At 43.0% G+C, this 16,767-nt stretch overlaps 1 protein-coding gene and 1 pseudogene across 1 annotated transcript in view; both read right to left on the bottom strand.

The window, feature by feature from the left end:
- Window positions 1-4,105: 4,105 nt before the first annotated feature.
- Window positions 4,106-8,382, bottom strand: LOC119467893 (annotated as a pseudogene).
- Window positions 8,383-10,205: 1,823 nt separating this feature from the next.
- Window positions 10,206-16,767, bottom strand: part of LOC108287554 — a 13,080-nt gene continuing 6,518 nt past the window's right edge. The window contains exons 2-3 of the mRNA XM_037730477.1: window positions 15,224-15,375; window positions 10,206-11,724 (exon numbers count right to left, since the gene is read on the bottom strand). Of these exons, the coding sequence (XP_037586405.1) occupies window positions 11,628-11,724; window positions 15,224-15,375 (249 nt within the window). The 3' untranslated portion in view covers window positions 10,206-11,627. The remainder of the gene's footprint in view (window positions 11,725-15,223; window positions 15,376-16,767) is intronic.

Raw genomic sequence — 16,767 nt, 5'->3', positions numbered from 1 at the left:
CCCTGGTTATAAGCCAGATTTGACCTAACTGGCAAGAAACAAGAGGCAGGAAAGACCGAGGCCAGGGGACTACATTGCACATGCATGCACCAGGAAACTGGAGGAAGCTTGCAGGCCCTTTAGTCTGGTCGTGAGCCTGATGAAACTGTAGTTACAGGCACAGATGCCTGGAGCCCCAATCTGAATCTACCAACATCCAAGGCCACATGATCACAAAGGCGCAAAGTCTCCTCTGTGATCAGTAGCTAAGGATGTTAGGCTATGATTGGACTAGGATGGGAGATAAACTGAGAATATTCTGTAGGATTTTGTTCCCACCCCCAACCATTTCACTCTTTCCTCTTGCCACAGGCAGCAGAGATGTTCACCTCCTTGTGAACATCATCCCAACAGCCTACAGTTGTGTCATCCTCGGCCTCTTATACCCTCCTATGGCACAGTCAATTAAGACATCCAACCCTGCAAACTCAAGGGCCCACACATGGCCAAAATAATGGAGGGGTGAGCAGAACCCCCATCTCTGATCTGCAGACAAATGTGCTCGACCTTCTGGGCCTCTACCAGCAACTGAAGGCCCTGGAAATTTCCAGACACACATCAGTGTTCTAAACTGCAGGCTGCTCCCCATCCTATGGCAGAGTAGACCTTTTCTCCACCAGACTTGGCCTGTTATCCAGTTGAATAAAATATCTTTTTAACACAGAAATGGGGCACAGAAACTAGAGTTCCTTGACCCTGAATCCCATTACACAATCTGTAGGTACACACCAATCCCAAGCAAATACCACAGAATTGAGATCTCAAGACCTGGAGTGAGCTTATTGGCTCTGCTTTCTAAAAACATGAAGGTACTTTTGGCAAGTCTGCAGGCTTCATGCAACTAAAAAAAAAAAAAAAAAAAGAAAACAAGTGATTCTCACACACACCCGCACACCCACCCACCCCATAGTGACTAACAGAATTTCCATCCAGGGGATTTGCAGAGGGAAGAGCAGAAAACATCCCAGCGTCCTTTGACAGCTATGTCCATGAGCTCCTTTTCAGACAGTGCTGTCTAGACCTGTCTCAGCCTAAACACCACCACCCTTATATGCAGAAGCTGGCTTCCTTACCTGAAGTTCAACATCAAGAATCGATCTCTTCTACGTAACACTGATAGAAATATCCTCCAGCAATGTCCTCATTGGCAGGGATGGAGTGGGGGCATTTCTTAAAATGTGAGGCCTCTGCCCACCACTTAGAGAACCTGGAAATTTCCATCTATGCCACAAAGTCCAAATCACTGGCCACTGTCCCAGTGTATGGCAGATTAGACCATCTCTCCATTAGATCTAGGTTTCTGTTTCATTGAATAAAATTGCTTTTCTATTACAGGGACTGGATAAGGGATCAAAAGGGTCTTATGACAACTCCAGCATACAGTCTGCACAGACACTAGGCTTGGGCGAATATGACAAAGGCAAAGGCCCCAGGACCCTTGAGCCAGCTGAATGAACTGGAAACAGTGAGATACATTCATCAAAACACTGGGCTTCAGGAGGAAAGAAATCAATCCAAGAAAACACACATTGCACACACATACACACACACACAGAGGCAAACACATATGCAGACACCCTAGTGGCCAACAGGTCCTCTCACCTGGAACCTGCAGAAAGGAGAGCAGAAAGCCTCCCAGGGATTCATCGCTGCACTTTCTGGAGTACCTTATCAGATGACCAGCCCCAGGACAGCACTGTCTTATCCGGGTCCAGCTCAAAATGCCATCACCCTGTGATTTGGAAACTGGCCACTTCACCAGAACTTCTGTGTCAGAAAAATTTCTTCTTTTAAAATGATAAGGGAGAACCTTCAGAAAGTGTCCTGATCAGAATGGGTGGAGAGGAGGGTTTCCTAGAAAGTCAGGCAGGGCAGGGCTGACGCCCTATGGGTTAGCTGTGGGCTTTTGATATGAAGGCAGGTAAGACTGGACAGGTGGGGGAATTAGCAAGGGGATGGACTGAGGTGTGGAGAACTCCAGTTGGGCTCTGCACACCAGGGAAAATGAACATAAGACATCCCATCTTCACTGCTCAGAGGAGGCCAGATGTGAGCTAGAAAGCCATATGGGGGCAGGTGATGACTTATCAAATGGGAGAAACCTGAGAGCCATGTGTTCCACAGGCGTCTGGTTTTAGTTCAGGCAGCGGGTCAATGTGAGATGTGACTCCTCAGCCCCTTCCAGCCACCACCTTGATTGCATGCTTCAGGGAAAGAGGTTGAAGTATAAGAATGGGGTCTTGCCCACCACAGGATGATGGCTCAGTGTGCAGAGCTGAGCTATGGCCCAAAAGGCAGAAGGTGATGAGCTGGGAGATCCAACTGAACATGCACTTGCTGAGGAGCTGTGGGCTGCCAAGATGCCCTGGAACCCTAGTCTGAGTCTTGACTTGCAGCAAACAGGCTAATAGTAAAAGTTCTTGGGAAGCCAACCCACTTTTGCTATAATCCAGGGGCAAATAAACCAACCCCACCACCTGCATTAACCATTTCCCACTCCCTCTGAAAGCCACCTGCCCCTCTGATTGACCACACAGTGGTGACACCCTGTAAGGCACAGGTAGACAAGGCATCCAGCCATGCACACTCCAGGGCCCATACATGTGCAGAATACACTGGTTCTTGTTGAGACTCCACTCTCCCAACTACAAAAAGCTCCCCACTCTCCTCAGCCACTCCCAGCAACTGCAGGCCTGAAAACTTTCATGCATGCCGCTACAGTCTAAACCACTTTGCGGCAGTTCTGATTTCCATTTTCCTGATAATCAGTGACGCTGAGGACCTTTCCACATGCCTTTTGGCCAACTGGATGTCTTCTTTGGCTAAATGCCTATTCAAATCTATAGCCCAATTATAAATCTTCCTATTTGTTGGCTTCTTGATGCTTTTCTCTTTTGTGTCTATTTTTCCTATTTATTTATACAAGTTCCTTAGGTATTTTGGATATTTGTTAAAACGATTTTCAATTCCATTGCCCAGTTATAAATCTGCTTATCTGTGGGCTTTTTTGATGATTTTCTGTTTTGTTTCAGTTTTTTGCTATTTACTAGGACAAGTTCCTTAGGTATTTTGGATATTTTTTAAAAAGCTTTTCAATTCTTTCATTGGTTTCTTTGCCGTGAGGGAGATTTTCAATTTGACATACTCTCATGTTTAGTTTTGCTTTTCTTGCCTCCACTTTTGTAACATAGTAAATTACTGTCAAGACCCAGGCCTAGAAACTTCTAGAGAAAAACTCTTAAAAGGTTTCTCATTTCATGTCTTACATTCAATGTTTTTTTTTTNTTTTTTTGAGAGAGAGTCTTGCTCTGTCACCCAGGCTAGTGTGCAGTGACACTATCTCGGCTCACTGCAACCTCCACCTCCTGAGTTGAAGCAATTCTCCTGCCTCAGCCACCTGAGTAGCTGGGACCACAGGTGCGTGCCACCATGCCTGGCTAATTTTTGCATTTTTAATAGAGATGGGGTTTCACCCTGTTGGCCAGGATGGTCTTGATCTCCTCCTGATCTTGTATTCCATCTGCCTCGGCCTCCCAAAGTGCTGGGAATACAGGCATGAGCCACTACACTCGGCCACATTTAAATAAATTACAATATACTTAGAACACTGTGGTTTTCTAAATTAAATCTTGTTAAATCTTTAATAAATTTTTATTTTAGTGGATGGTCTAAGATAATGTGGTTTCCTTCTTTTGCATGTAGACATTATTCTTTAGCATGTGGATTCATTTCTAAATATCATTTGATAAAAGAAAGTTTTATTTCCACATTGTGACTGTCTGGACGCCGTCTTTAAAATATTTGTTGTATATCCACATAGGTTATTTCTAGTGACTTCATTGTTTTATTATGTATGTTTTTATGTCTGTACATACAAGTTGGGTTACTGTAGCTTGTAATATATTTTGAAATTAAAAAATATAATGTCTACAACATTGTTCTTTCTCAGAACTGCTTTGGCCACCTTATTGTTTTCTTTTCCCCTATAAATACAGTGGAATTCATTGATACAAGACAAAGTGGGGCTCCCTAGGCCCCTTCCTCTTCAGGGGGTCTGGCTTTGAAACTGTATTGAGGAGAGTCTTAGGATGGTGGGGATGAGTGGTCCAGGAACTTCACAATAGCTAAGGGACTCTCATGCTCTTCCTGGGGCTGGGGTTCTTAATCCATGGAGACCACATGAACCATAATGTACACTACCCTGATGTTGTAGCCCAATTTACTGGCAAAGTGGTCAAGTGCAATGCCAGCACCAGCACCAAAGGCGAAAGATTGGGTTTCACCATTAAAGTCAGAGGAGACAACTTGGTGCTCAGCAAAGCCCAGGATAACCTTGAGGGATCCCTCCAAAGCCTGTCTTACCACCTTCTTGATGTCATACTTAGCAGGTTTCTCCAGATGGCAAGTCAGGCCTATGACTGACAGATCGGTCATGGGAACACAGAAGGCCATGCCAAGGAACTTCTTATCTCAGGGATGACCTTACCCACAGCAGCCTTGGCAGTGCCAGCAGATTCAAGAATGATGTTCTGGAGAGGACTGTGGCATGACACCACAGCTTTCTAGAGGATCCATCCACAATATTCTGCATGGCAGTGATATCATCAACTGTGGACATGAGTTTCTTCATGTCAAAGTTGTGATGGTTAACCTCGTTGGGGGGCTAAGCAGTTGGTGATGCAAAAGGCACTGCTGATAACCTTGAGGCTGTTTTTATAGTTCTCATGGTTCATGCCCATCACAAACATGAGGAAATCAGCAGGAGAGGCCAAGATGATAATCTTTTTGGAACCTCCCCTCTAAGTAAACTCCAGATTTCTCCATGGCGGTGAGGATGGCTGTGGGTTCTCAAAGCATCATTCCTTGATTTTGATAAGATCTCTCTTCTAAAGATGGGGATGAGACTGCCATTGATGATAAGCTTCCTAATCTCCGACTTGATGGTAGCATGGAACTTGCCATGGGTAGCACCATACTGGAACATGTACTCCATGTTACTGAGATCGAGGAAGGGGTCATTGATAATCACAATATTCACTTTTCCAGAGTTAAGGCATCCCTGGTGACTAGGTACCTAACAGTCATATCCTTTTTGTCTGGCCTTCACTTTCTGCATAGTGTCTCAGAAACAGGACTGGTGGTGAGCAAGGTTTGGCTATCTGTCAAACAGGAGGAACAAAGAGCCAATATTTGTGTGTTTTTCTTGTTCCATATCAATGGTATTCTAATTTGGTGTAAAACAGTCATTGAACATTTGAAGGAGCTAGCATAAAGTCTGTCAGTTGTTTTGCACAGCATGGGCATTTTAACAACATTAAATCTTCCAACCCATGAACACAAGTCCTTTCATTTATTTTTATGTTTAATTTCTTTAATCATAATTCATAGTTTTCTGTGTACAAGTCTTTCACTTCACTTGTTAAAGTACATTTCTTAGTGAGGTCATCTGGTCCCAGGCTTTTGTTGCTGATTGGTAAGTTTTTATTACTAATCCAACCTCTTTATACATTATTGGTCTGTTCAGACTTTGTGTATCTTCATGATCCAGCCTTCATGATTGTATGGTCTTAGAAACTTATCCATTTCCACTAGATTACTGTCTGGGTAGCAAAGGAAAAAAACACCCATTTTTAGAAAAAAAATTGGGTTTAGGGCTTTGTGTGCAGGTTTGTTATATAAGTAAACTAGTGTCACAGGGCTTTGTTATACAGATTACTTCATCACCCAGGTACTAAGACTATAACCCAATTATTTTTCCTGATCCTCTCCCTTCTCCCACACTCCACTCTCAAGTGGTGTCTGTTATTTCTTTCTTTGTGTTCATCAGTTCTCATCAGTTAGCTCCCACTTACTTACAAGTGACAGCATGTGGTATTTGGCTGTTCCTACATTCGTTTGCTAAGGATAATGGCCTTCAGCTCTAACCATGGTCCTGCAAAAGATGTAATCTCTTTTTCATGACCACATAGTATTCCATGGTGTACACACCAAATTTTATTTATCTAATCTATCATTGCATATTTAGGTTAATTTCATGTCTTGGCTATTATAAACAGAGCTGCAATGAACATTCATGTGCATGTGCCTTTTGGTAGAGTAATTTATACTCCCTTGGGTATATACCCAGAAATGGGATTGCTGGGTTAAATGTAAACTGTTTTCAGCTCTGAGGAATCGCCATACCGCTTTCCACAATGGTTGAACTAGTTTACACTCCCACCAAGAGTGTATGTGTTCACTTTTCTTCACAATCTTGAAAACATGTTATTTTTTGACTTAATAACAGCTATTATTAAATACATCTGACTGGTGTGAGATGATATCTCACTGTGGTTTTGATTTGAATTTCTGTGATAATAAGAGATGTTGAGATATTTTTACATGCTTGTTGGCTGCATGTATATCTTATTTACGAAAGTGTCTTTTCATATCCTTTGCCCACTTACTAATGGGATTTTTGCTTTTTCTTGTACATTTAAGTTCCTTATAGATGCCGATGTTAGACCTTTGTCAGGTGCATAGTTCACAAATATTTTCTCCCAGTGTCTGTCTGCTCTGTTGAGTTTCCTTTACTGTGCAGAAGCTCTTTAATCAGACATCATTTGCCAATTTTTTGCTGTTGTTGTGATTGCTGTTGGCATCTTTGTCATAAAAGTTTTGCCCATTCCTAAGTCCAGGATAGTACTGCCTAGGTTGTCTTCCAGGGTTTTCAGTTTTGGATTTTACATTTAAGTCTTTAATCCATCTTGAGTGAATTTTTTTGTATATAGTGTTAAGGAAGGTATCCAGTTTGAATCTTCTGCATATGCCTAGCCAGTTACCCCAGCAACCAGCTATTTATTCAATACAAAATCCTTCTTTCCTCCTCATTGCTTTTTATTTTTTTGGGGGGGTCAGTTTTGTTGACAATCAGAAGTTCTTAGGTATGTGGCTTTACATCTGGGCTCTCCATTCTGATTCTGGTCCATTGGTCTATTGTTTGTTTTTGTATCAGTATCACAGTTTTGATTAGTGTATCCCTGTAGAATAGTTTGAAGTCACGTAATGTAATGTCACCAGCTTTGTTCTTTTTGGTTAGGGTTGCCTTGGCTATTCTAAGGCTCTTTTTTGGTTCAGTATGAATTGGAAAATAGTTTTTCTAGCTCTGTATAAAATGTCATTGGTAGATAGATAGGAATAGCATTGAATCTACACGTTGCTTTAGGTGCTATGGACATTTTAACAATATTGCTTCTTCCTATCCATGAAATTAAGTCATCCAATCCCAAACAGCTGTTATATAGGAGGATACTCCTGTATTATGCACAGCTGCTGTTCCTACAGAAGACCTAGGATGCAGGACTGCTGCCTGTCTGCCGTGGTGGTGGCCCTGCATAACTTGAGGATCTGTAAGTCATCAAAACTCTTAAACTCTCACAATGTGGTTCTCACTGAAGCCATGACGACAATCCAATCCTGCTGGTGAGCCCACCTGAGAATGGCACGCGGGTGCACCACCTGCTTTTGCTCTTCTGTCTGGGCCTCTGGTGGCTGCCTATAACAGCTGCTAGCCAGGTGAAAAGAGAAACGCAGAACGTTTCAATATCCAGCATAGTTGGCAGGTTTCTGGCCTCGGCTTGGACGTTGTCCCAATATCTGTTTTGTGCAAATGGCCTACTGAAGTTCTGTACTGGACAGCCCACTGTGTCCAGGATGGCACTACTGTTTGCCAGCATTCAATCATGCTGTTTTGTGCCACTACATACTGCTGTTGCATGGTGGTGTTTTGGGGATTCTCCTGAAACTGCAGTGTCTGGAGACAATGCTCAGAGCTTCTAAACTCCCCGGCAGCTATGGAGAGGAAGTCCCAGTATAGGCATGTTTTCCAGCATGGCATCAACGCCCTTGCTAGGATCAGGTCCCCGAACCCAGTACTTTTAAGATGTGTTGCTTTCAGCCAAGTACCCTGTTCCTGTGACCTTGGGAGTGGTCAGGGCCATACTGGCTGTAAGTTGCAAAGTCCTGGCATTGAGCCAGAGTGAGCAGGTCTGGACAGTGGAGCTCCACTTTCACCTAGGCAGTGGTGGAATTTAGACTACTAGGCTCCAGGGGATCAACAACTCCTCTCTAGAGACTTGAAGTGGGTGATGTGACACTAAGCTCTCAGTGTCCATGAGTGCAGCCAGAGTGGAAATAGTAAATGGCTTAACCCTGACCCATGGGGGGGTAACTTCACACCTGAGTCCTCACAACGCCTCACAAGATTAAGCATGGCTGAGGCAAGTACCTTCTCTGTTGCTGCCTTTCTTGCTTCTGGAAGGTGCTTGCATGCTGACCTTCGGGGATACCAAGGGGTTTACCCATGATGAGGGGTCACAAAATGATGGTTAACTGTGGTAATTCTGAACATGTGGCACAGCTCCCTCTAAGTCTCTGGAGGAGGCAGAAACTTTTTCAGTTCTTTTCAGACATTTGCTCACATGGCTGCATGCTCCTATCCCTGCATCCTGCCAATATGCCAAGGGCCAAAGATCTCACTCTGCCATGCCGAGCACCTCTGCCTTCGGTGCCACACCAACAACCCCTGCCTACCTTCCTTTAGTGGATGCTGACTGAGACCCGTCAGAGGTTGATCGTAATGCTCTTGAGTAGAAAGTGGCACCCTACGAGGTAGGGCAGAGGATCCACCTCCTCCCCAGGGATTCCCAGTCACCACCTGACACCCCAAAATTTCTAAAGATGCCCAGGAAGAATGAAAGGTGGAGACACATAACTACACCATGGTGGAAATGCAACATTTCCTAGAGAAGTTGATGCAAAACAAGGAAAAAAGGGAAACTAATTGGTTATAAAAACTTTCAGGGATGGGGTCTGAGCATGCAGTTCATGGCAGCAAAATTGGGTCAACTGGTGGGGCTAGCCAGAGACCCCAAAACACATAATTTGCTAAATATCTCTAAGGTAATTGGAGAAAAATTTGTCTGGTAACCACAAGAAGAGTCTCCACTTTATAACATACTTCCATCAGCGTAGGAGTCATAGCATCAAGGACATGAATGAAGACAGGTTCACCGCGGGGAGTGATGAGAAACTGACTGCCAAGGAGGAGGCACTGCCTCTTTTCACATGGGTCTTTACAGCTTGGTGAAAGGCTCACCACTTCTTCACCCTGATCATGGTGACAGCATAGGGAGGGTAAAAATCCTTCACAAGGGCTGGACTTCTGCCCTGTCAACAGGCATTGCATGGGTCAGTCATTTTGCTGGGTACCATTTCCCTACAGTCCCCACCACTATCTTTAAACCACAGGGAGCTCCTTAGGAGTGAAAGCCAAGGCATTTTTGCTTAAGGAAGTCATTCCTGACTAGGTGTGGGGGCTCATGCCTGTAATCCCAGCACTTGGGATTACAGCACTTGGGAGGCCAAGGCAGGCGGATTACAAAGTCAGGAGTTCAAGACCAGCATGGCCAAGATGGCGAAACCCCGTCTCTACTAAAAATACAAAATTAGCCAGGTGTGGTGGCAGTCGCCTGTAATCCCAGCTATTTGGAAGTCTGAGGTAGGGAATTGCTTGAACCTGGGAGGGAGAGGTTACAGTGAGCCAAGATCACACCAGTCTACTACAGCCTAGGTGACAGAGCAAGACTCTGTCTCAAAAAAAAAAAAAAAAAAAAAAAAAAAAAAAACCCAAAAAAAAAAAAAAAAAAAAAAAAAAAAAAGGGCTACCACCCTCATCACTAGCCCTGGAACTATGTCATCCAAAACCTACCAGGGCAGTCTAACTCCAGTTCACAGAAATCACTGACAGGGTCCAACAAGCTTCAGACCAAACGGATGCTTTAGGTCGCTACAAAAGAGAAGCCAGAGAAGCTGAAATACTATCTGCTCATGGGTTTTGTCCTGTGATTTTTTATACATCTGATTCCTTGTTTTTGCCTCTCGTTTCCAACTTCCTTACTCTAGTTAGAAAAAAATGGCTATTACCAAATATGAGTTACATCCTCATGTACTAATGCCAACTGATCATCAGCTGGATTTTTTCTTCTCTGAAGTCATAAATCTTTGGGCTTTAACATGTCTTCCAAAGCAACAGAATGTTTTTTTCCCTGTTCATTAACACAAATTCTATATTTAAAATAAACACTTCACAAGTTGATTTAAATAACATATTAACCAAATTCACTGGCCATGGTTCAAACTGACATTTTAATTAAATGTGATGATACGTTGAATAGCCTAGCAGTACTCTAAAATGACTTTTAGTTACTGCTCTTTCCATATTGTGTTTAGGCTGAGGCATCCATAACTGATTCAAGTGCAATTATCTTTCTTGAACATGAGATGTATCTTTACAAAATAACTTATTTTCCTAAAATTACAAGCTAATTCTATAGTTCATCCATATGTAATCACACTAGGTATCAGCTGTATGTGTATACACATATAGGTATTTGTATACACACATATTACATCATTAAAAAAAAAAAAACTTATTAGTAGGATACTACCATGAAGACCAAGAGGCTTTGTGTAATGTGATGGAAACATAATTGCAGGACAAACAACAGGCTGCTGTGAGGGCTGTATTTACTTACCCTTTACGCTGTAAGACTTGGGAAAAAAAAGGATAGTGGCTATTTAATCCCTATAATAGAAAATTTAGGGTACAGAAAACTTTCTACAATTTAGAGAGAGAATGTCAATAGAACAGCATTCAATGCAGGGAATACACGGTGTGACAGTACATAAAAATAAGCAGGTTGATAGTTCAGATTTATGAGACCAGAGACATAAATAGTAGATGATGTCATAATTCTCCTTTTATGAGTTATGAAAATTCTTCATTTTTATATATGGTCAGGTGCTTTCAAAGGTCAATGAGGGAAATATTCCTAGGAAGAATCAAATCTAAGACATGGAGAGATCTTTATAAAAATGATCTTTATTCTAAGACGGTGTAATCATCAACACATTCTTGAGCACACCTATGCACACACACACAGGCACTTCCACATTCACAAGCCATGCTGTGTGCACACACTAAAGCCTTTAGATTCCTTTTTTTTAAGAGATGATGTCCTGATCTGTCACTCAGACTGGAAAGCAGTGTTAGGATCATGGCTCACTGCAGCCTCAAACTCCTGGCTCCTGAGTACCTTGAACTACAAAAATGAGCCACCATGCCCAGACAATGTTTTCATTTTTTTTGTAGAGATGAGATCTTTCTATGTTGCCCAGGCTGGTCTTAGACTCCTGGCCTCAAGCAATCCTCCCACCTTGCCCTTCCAATGTGTTGAGGTTAAAGGAGGGAACCACTGTGCCCAGCCACCAGATTATTAAAAAGAAAACTTGTTTGTTGATATGTAGGCAATGAATTGATGACTAACGGTTCATAAATTAATAATTTACAAGTCAACATAAATGAGCTGAGTAAACACAAAATAACATCATGAATTAATCAATAGTTTTCAACTTCAAGTTTCTTTTTTTCCTTTAAAATGTAGCTCTGACAGAGACTACTACTTGTCCATTCCATGGAAAAGTCAGAGGTGGTTAAAATGTCAGAGGTACAATTACTAATACCTAGCTATCTTTTGTGTAGCTTCCTCTCAGTACTTCACCAGTTGGGACTGACATATTTCTCCAGCTGGGTTCAGGAACCAGACAGGAACACACAGAACTGGGAACCCAAAGCCATCTCGGACTCTAAAAGCAATGAGAACATAAATAAGCAAATGCATTATCAAAAAATGAACAAGAGATCAATATCAAGTATAGCAAGAAGAGAAGAAAGAATTTAATCTGCCAGGCTTTCATTCTGACAAAATAATTTACAACACAGGTCTCCGTGTGACATGAGTGAATAGAAAAAAGAACCCAAATACCCGTTTGAACTGGAAGATGAAAATGAAAAAAGAACTCTTGCTTATTCACCAGCGTACAATCTCATCTTGGCTACTAAAACACTTTCATGCAGTGATTCTATGTAACACATGCTTTATTGCCATTTGGAAATGGAATTAGCTTTGACTTAATATATTTTCTTTGATTTCTTGCTTTAAGTATACTTTCTTAACATATTCACAGCTACATTCTTGGTGCAAATTTTCAGGTATAAGTAACTATTTCTGCTTTTAATAAACAAAAAGTATAATTGGTGAAATAAGGTATACTCCGTACAAAGGTAAGAGTATAAGACTCCAGAGTCAAGTAAAACATAACAGTCAAGAAAAAAAAAAAAGGTGAGAGTAATTGGGCAGTGGGGAAATCTTCAGTGTGGAAAGAATGAATCTGTAAAACTGTTCTTCCCCAAGAGTTCAGCAGGATTTGGATGATACAGGGAGCTTTGTGCACAAGGGTTCCAGTTCCACATGGTTTAGGTCTAATTTCAAAGGCAACTTCTAATGTAACTTGTGACTCACCCCGTCCTAAAGTGTCATATGTAAAGGGTCTGGAGAAACCCCACCAGCAGCACTGTGAATCCCTGACCACAAGTCTTTCCAGATGAATGCCAGGTCATTGTCTACATCTGATGACACAGAGCAGAATATCTGAAAAATTATACCTCTTGGGCCAATGGACTGCCAGTCATTATTATTTAGTGTAAAATACTATACCTGTATTACACACGTACAATTTTTTTAAATTGCAGCATTTCACATAGAAGTGATTAAATATAAAAACCAAAAATTTATTCAGCTTAAAGGCAACTTAGAAACACGATGCCAGAAAGATGCTTTAGCCCCAGGTCAGCTATCTGGAAATGCCACAAATATACCAACAAAGGGATCTTGAGGTATGTTAAGTGTTCATACATTTTCAGCTATACCTCTGTTGTGTTGAATATGAAAACCTTAAGCTGCAGTTATGCCACAGCACAGAATCTGTTATATTTTATATCACGGAGCCTTAGTTTACAAATGGTAAAAAATAGGGAAGGTAACCTATGAGGTTTCCTAAGGAGCTGTTGTATCCAACAGACTCATGAAAATCTCTGCCAAATGTCCCCAGTATACAGCTCCTACCCACTGATGGGCTCAATGCAGAGAAGCTATGCACATGTTTCTGTTTTCATACGCTCAATGGCAATAAAGGATTCCTAGGATGAAGTAAGGGACATAAATGACAGCACACCTAAGAGACCGTAATGCTACCTCAGAGTGCTGCAAAATAAAGATCACAGATGAAAGTTTTAGTTCATTAAAGCATGTAATCATGTATATTTCATTAGTGGGTTTTAAAAGTCTTATACTGCTTACATTCTTACGTGAAAAAGTATGTCTTGTTTGCGTTTTATGGATGAAATGTGAACAGGAAAAACTAAAAATAATCTTACAACCCAAATCACCAGGTGTTAATGGGTGAATAATTCAACCGGAAATCTGAAAGATAACATCATTTCATTGTGATATCAAGTATCAGTGACAAAGAAGATTTTATTTGTGGTATTTAGCCGTAGTCCTCGGGAACAAGTGACTCGACAGGCAGCATGCCCACTGCTGAACTGCCATGGCCTGACAGCCTGTCTTACCTGCCAAACTGCTCATTACTTTTGGCAATCTTGGCTCACTGCAACCTCTGCCTTTCGGTTTCAAATGATTCTCCTGCCTCAGCCTTTCAAGCAGCCTGGATTACAGGTGTCTGCCACCATGCCCAGCTAACTTTTATGTTTTTAGTAGAGATGGGGTTTCACCAAGTTGGCCAGGCTGGTCTTGAACTCCTGACCTTGTGATCCACCCAGCCTGGCTTCCCAAAGTATTGGGATTACAGGTGAGAGACACCATACCCGCCTAAGCATTTCTTTATCAGCAAAAATCTTATCAACATTATTCTTATTATTTTAAGCCCTGGTTTTCCTAAACGAAACACTTCTACAGAGTTCAATTTTTACTCCGCATAATACAATCTGAAAATTCTCTTTGTGCCATGCACAGTTTTTAACAAAAATTCTATAATTATGCATATGTCAAATGTTTAATTGTATTGTCTGAAATGCCCTATTATTTTTGGTGAGGACCACAGAGTAAGGCAGATACTTTGAAGTTAATTCCTTTTTGAAATGCACACGAGTAACTTTTTTTGTGAATATGATTTACTTTTCATGCTCAGTAACCTAGACAAAGCCATATAAAGATAAATTTGGTGCTGTTTCTGGGTCAGGGTTTTGTACAAAGCAGAGCAGTCAGTCAACGACACAAGGGTTTGTAACAAAAAAGGAAGGAAAAACCAAAGTTAAAAAGAAAATACCAAAAAAAAAAAGAGCCATATAAAGATAAAGATAAGTGTGGTCTACAGAGCGTATGTGAGATTTCTCTTAAAATGCTTTGGTTTTCAATATGTGAACAGTCTTAAATCTAACTGCCTTTAAAGTAAAAAAAAAAAAAAAAAAAAAAAGTTTTAAGAAAGATTTTAAGTAAAAAATATTGACGTTTGTCATTATTATTTTTAAACTGAAATTATTTGTTGAGGCAGACTGTGGTGGTTCACGCCTGTAATCCCAGTGCTTTGGGAGGCCAAGGCAGGCAGATGTCTTGAGGTCAGGAGTTTGAGACCAGGTTGGCCAACATGCTGAAATCCTACCTCTACTAAAAATACAAAAATTAGCCAGGCATGGTGGTGGGCACCTGTAATACAGGCTACTTGAAAGGCAAAGGCTTGAAAGGAGGGTAGCTTGAACTCAGGCAGAGGTTGCGGTGAGCTGAGATCACATCACTATACTCCAGCCTCGGTGACAGAGTAAGGCTCTGTCTCAACAACAAAAAATAAGGTCTATTATGATATTTTCTCCTCTCCAATTTATGAAATTTTAAAAAGTCCAGGACTACCACAACAAAAACAAGTAGAAAATACACAAATAGTCACTCCCTAAATTTTGTTAGGAATGAGACAATGCTGCCGCTCTCGCCTCAGGCAAAAGCAGGAAGAAGGGACCCTTTAGATTCTGCAGAAGGGGGAGGACTCCTCCTTGCGCTGGCTGCACGACCACTGCTGGCACCCAGGTCCACAGTACAACAACTGCAACTTCCTCCCCACCCCAGGCTGGGCCGGGCCCTGTAGTGCCCCTACTCCCTCTTCTTGGCCTCCAGACTTGCTGTTGCTGCCACCACTGGTGACGACACCAATACAACCACTGTTGCTGTCACCCTCAGTGCACCAGCCCACCCTACAAGGCTCTACCACCTGGTCACCCCAGGCACCTTCCTACCTCTCCAGTTGAGCTGCAGTCTCCATTGCGGCCACCAACCACAGCGAGGTGAGCCACAGAGCTGTGCCATCTGCAGGGTCCAGCCTCCAGGATGCAGCTGGTACCTCCTCCAACCAGGCATGGAGCAGCTGGGCAGGCAAATCCAGAAAAGCCTAGAAGAGGATGCAGGGAGTGATGGCATTAGAGCCTCACCTTGTCATGCTGGCCACTGGGTGGCCGGGACCTGTTTCAGCCAAGGCACTCACACATATCCTGCAAAGTCCAGCCTCTCCTTTTGGTCCAAGTTGGCCAGGAATTGGGGCCTGGGGTGGGTTGAGTGCCTTTGCTGAAACCTGGCCCTGGCCAGGTCGAGCTAGCCAGGAACCCTTGGGCCCACCAAGGCTGCACTCCTCGGGGAGCAGTAGCAGCAGAAACTCAGACCTAGCCACCCCTGCACCCTACTGCCAGTTCCTGTCCCTGATGCCTGAACCCACAGGGCCCTGACCCTTTCCGACTCCGTAGTGCCCGCTACTCTGTGCCTGGTGGTCCCAGGCAGTTTCTGCAATACAGCAAGAGGGCACGGGCCTGGGAACCATGGCAGGTGTGGGGACCCTGCCATACTCAGCACGGAATCACTGTGTGTCTGCCACACTCCAGCACAAGCAGAAGAGTACAGAGTCTGGAAACAGCAGAACAGTCCCTTCCTTGGAGACCACTGCTGTCGCTGCCTCTGCCGCCTGCCACCAGCAGTGCAGCCCCCAGATAGCACCGCTAACATCCTCCCCACCTGCAACAGCAGTGTAACTCCGATAGCACCCCCAAACTTCCCCCCACCACTCGCAGTGTAGTACCCCATAGCACTCACAACCTGTCCCTGCCACCCGCATTGCAGGACCCAGTAGTGCCCCCAACCCACTCCCCACTAAAGGTAGTGTAGCCCCAGAGAGCACCCCCAAACCACCTGTCCTCTTTTGATAGGCTAAAAGCTGCCTTTCAAAAGCTTCCGACAAATTTCAACACATCCTCACTCAAGTATCTTTCTGAAAGGGACCCAGCAACAACTCTTTAGAGAAAAGGAGCTATATTTCAAACCATAGAACAATTATAAGTCTAGCTTATGAAACTTTTGGACTCTGAGGCATGTGAGAGTAAGTTTGCCAATATTTCTCATTATCTCCCAATACTCTAGTGACTATTTCCTGCAAACAAAAGAGACCATTCTCCCACACAATCAAAATGCAACCATCAAAATCATCAACACTCATCTGTGTGATGATGATCAAAGGCCTCTAAGTCAGAATCCCGCCCAAGTGAAACAATAGGGCAGCTGCCTGTGGAGCCTCGGTTGGCCTCAGATAACTGGTCCCCCTCCATTCACAACACAGCACACCAGAACCAGATATGGAAAGCCCTTCATGCTGGAAAACTTGATGCAGTAAATGGCGGCAACCCTTTTGCCCATCAGACAATAAACATTAAAGGGGGACTTGGTGCTGTTTCTGGGTCAGGGTTTTGTACAAAGCAGAGCAGTCAGTCAACGACACAAGGGTTTGTAACAAAAAAGG

This window comes from Cebus imitator, unplaced genomic scaffold (assembly GCF_001604975.1).
Source record: "Cebus imitator isolate Cc_AM_T3 unplaced genomic scaffold, Cebus_imitator-1.0 Scaffold347, whole genome shotgun sequence".
Classification (NCBI taxonomy): Eukaryota; Metazoa; Chordata; class Mammalia; order Primates; family Cebidae; genus Cebus; species Cebus imitator.
The sequence above is the reverse complement of the archived record's forward strand: the minus strand, read 5'-3'. Positions and strand labels throughout refer to the sequence as shown.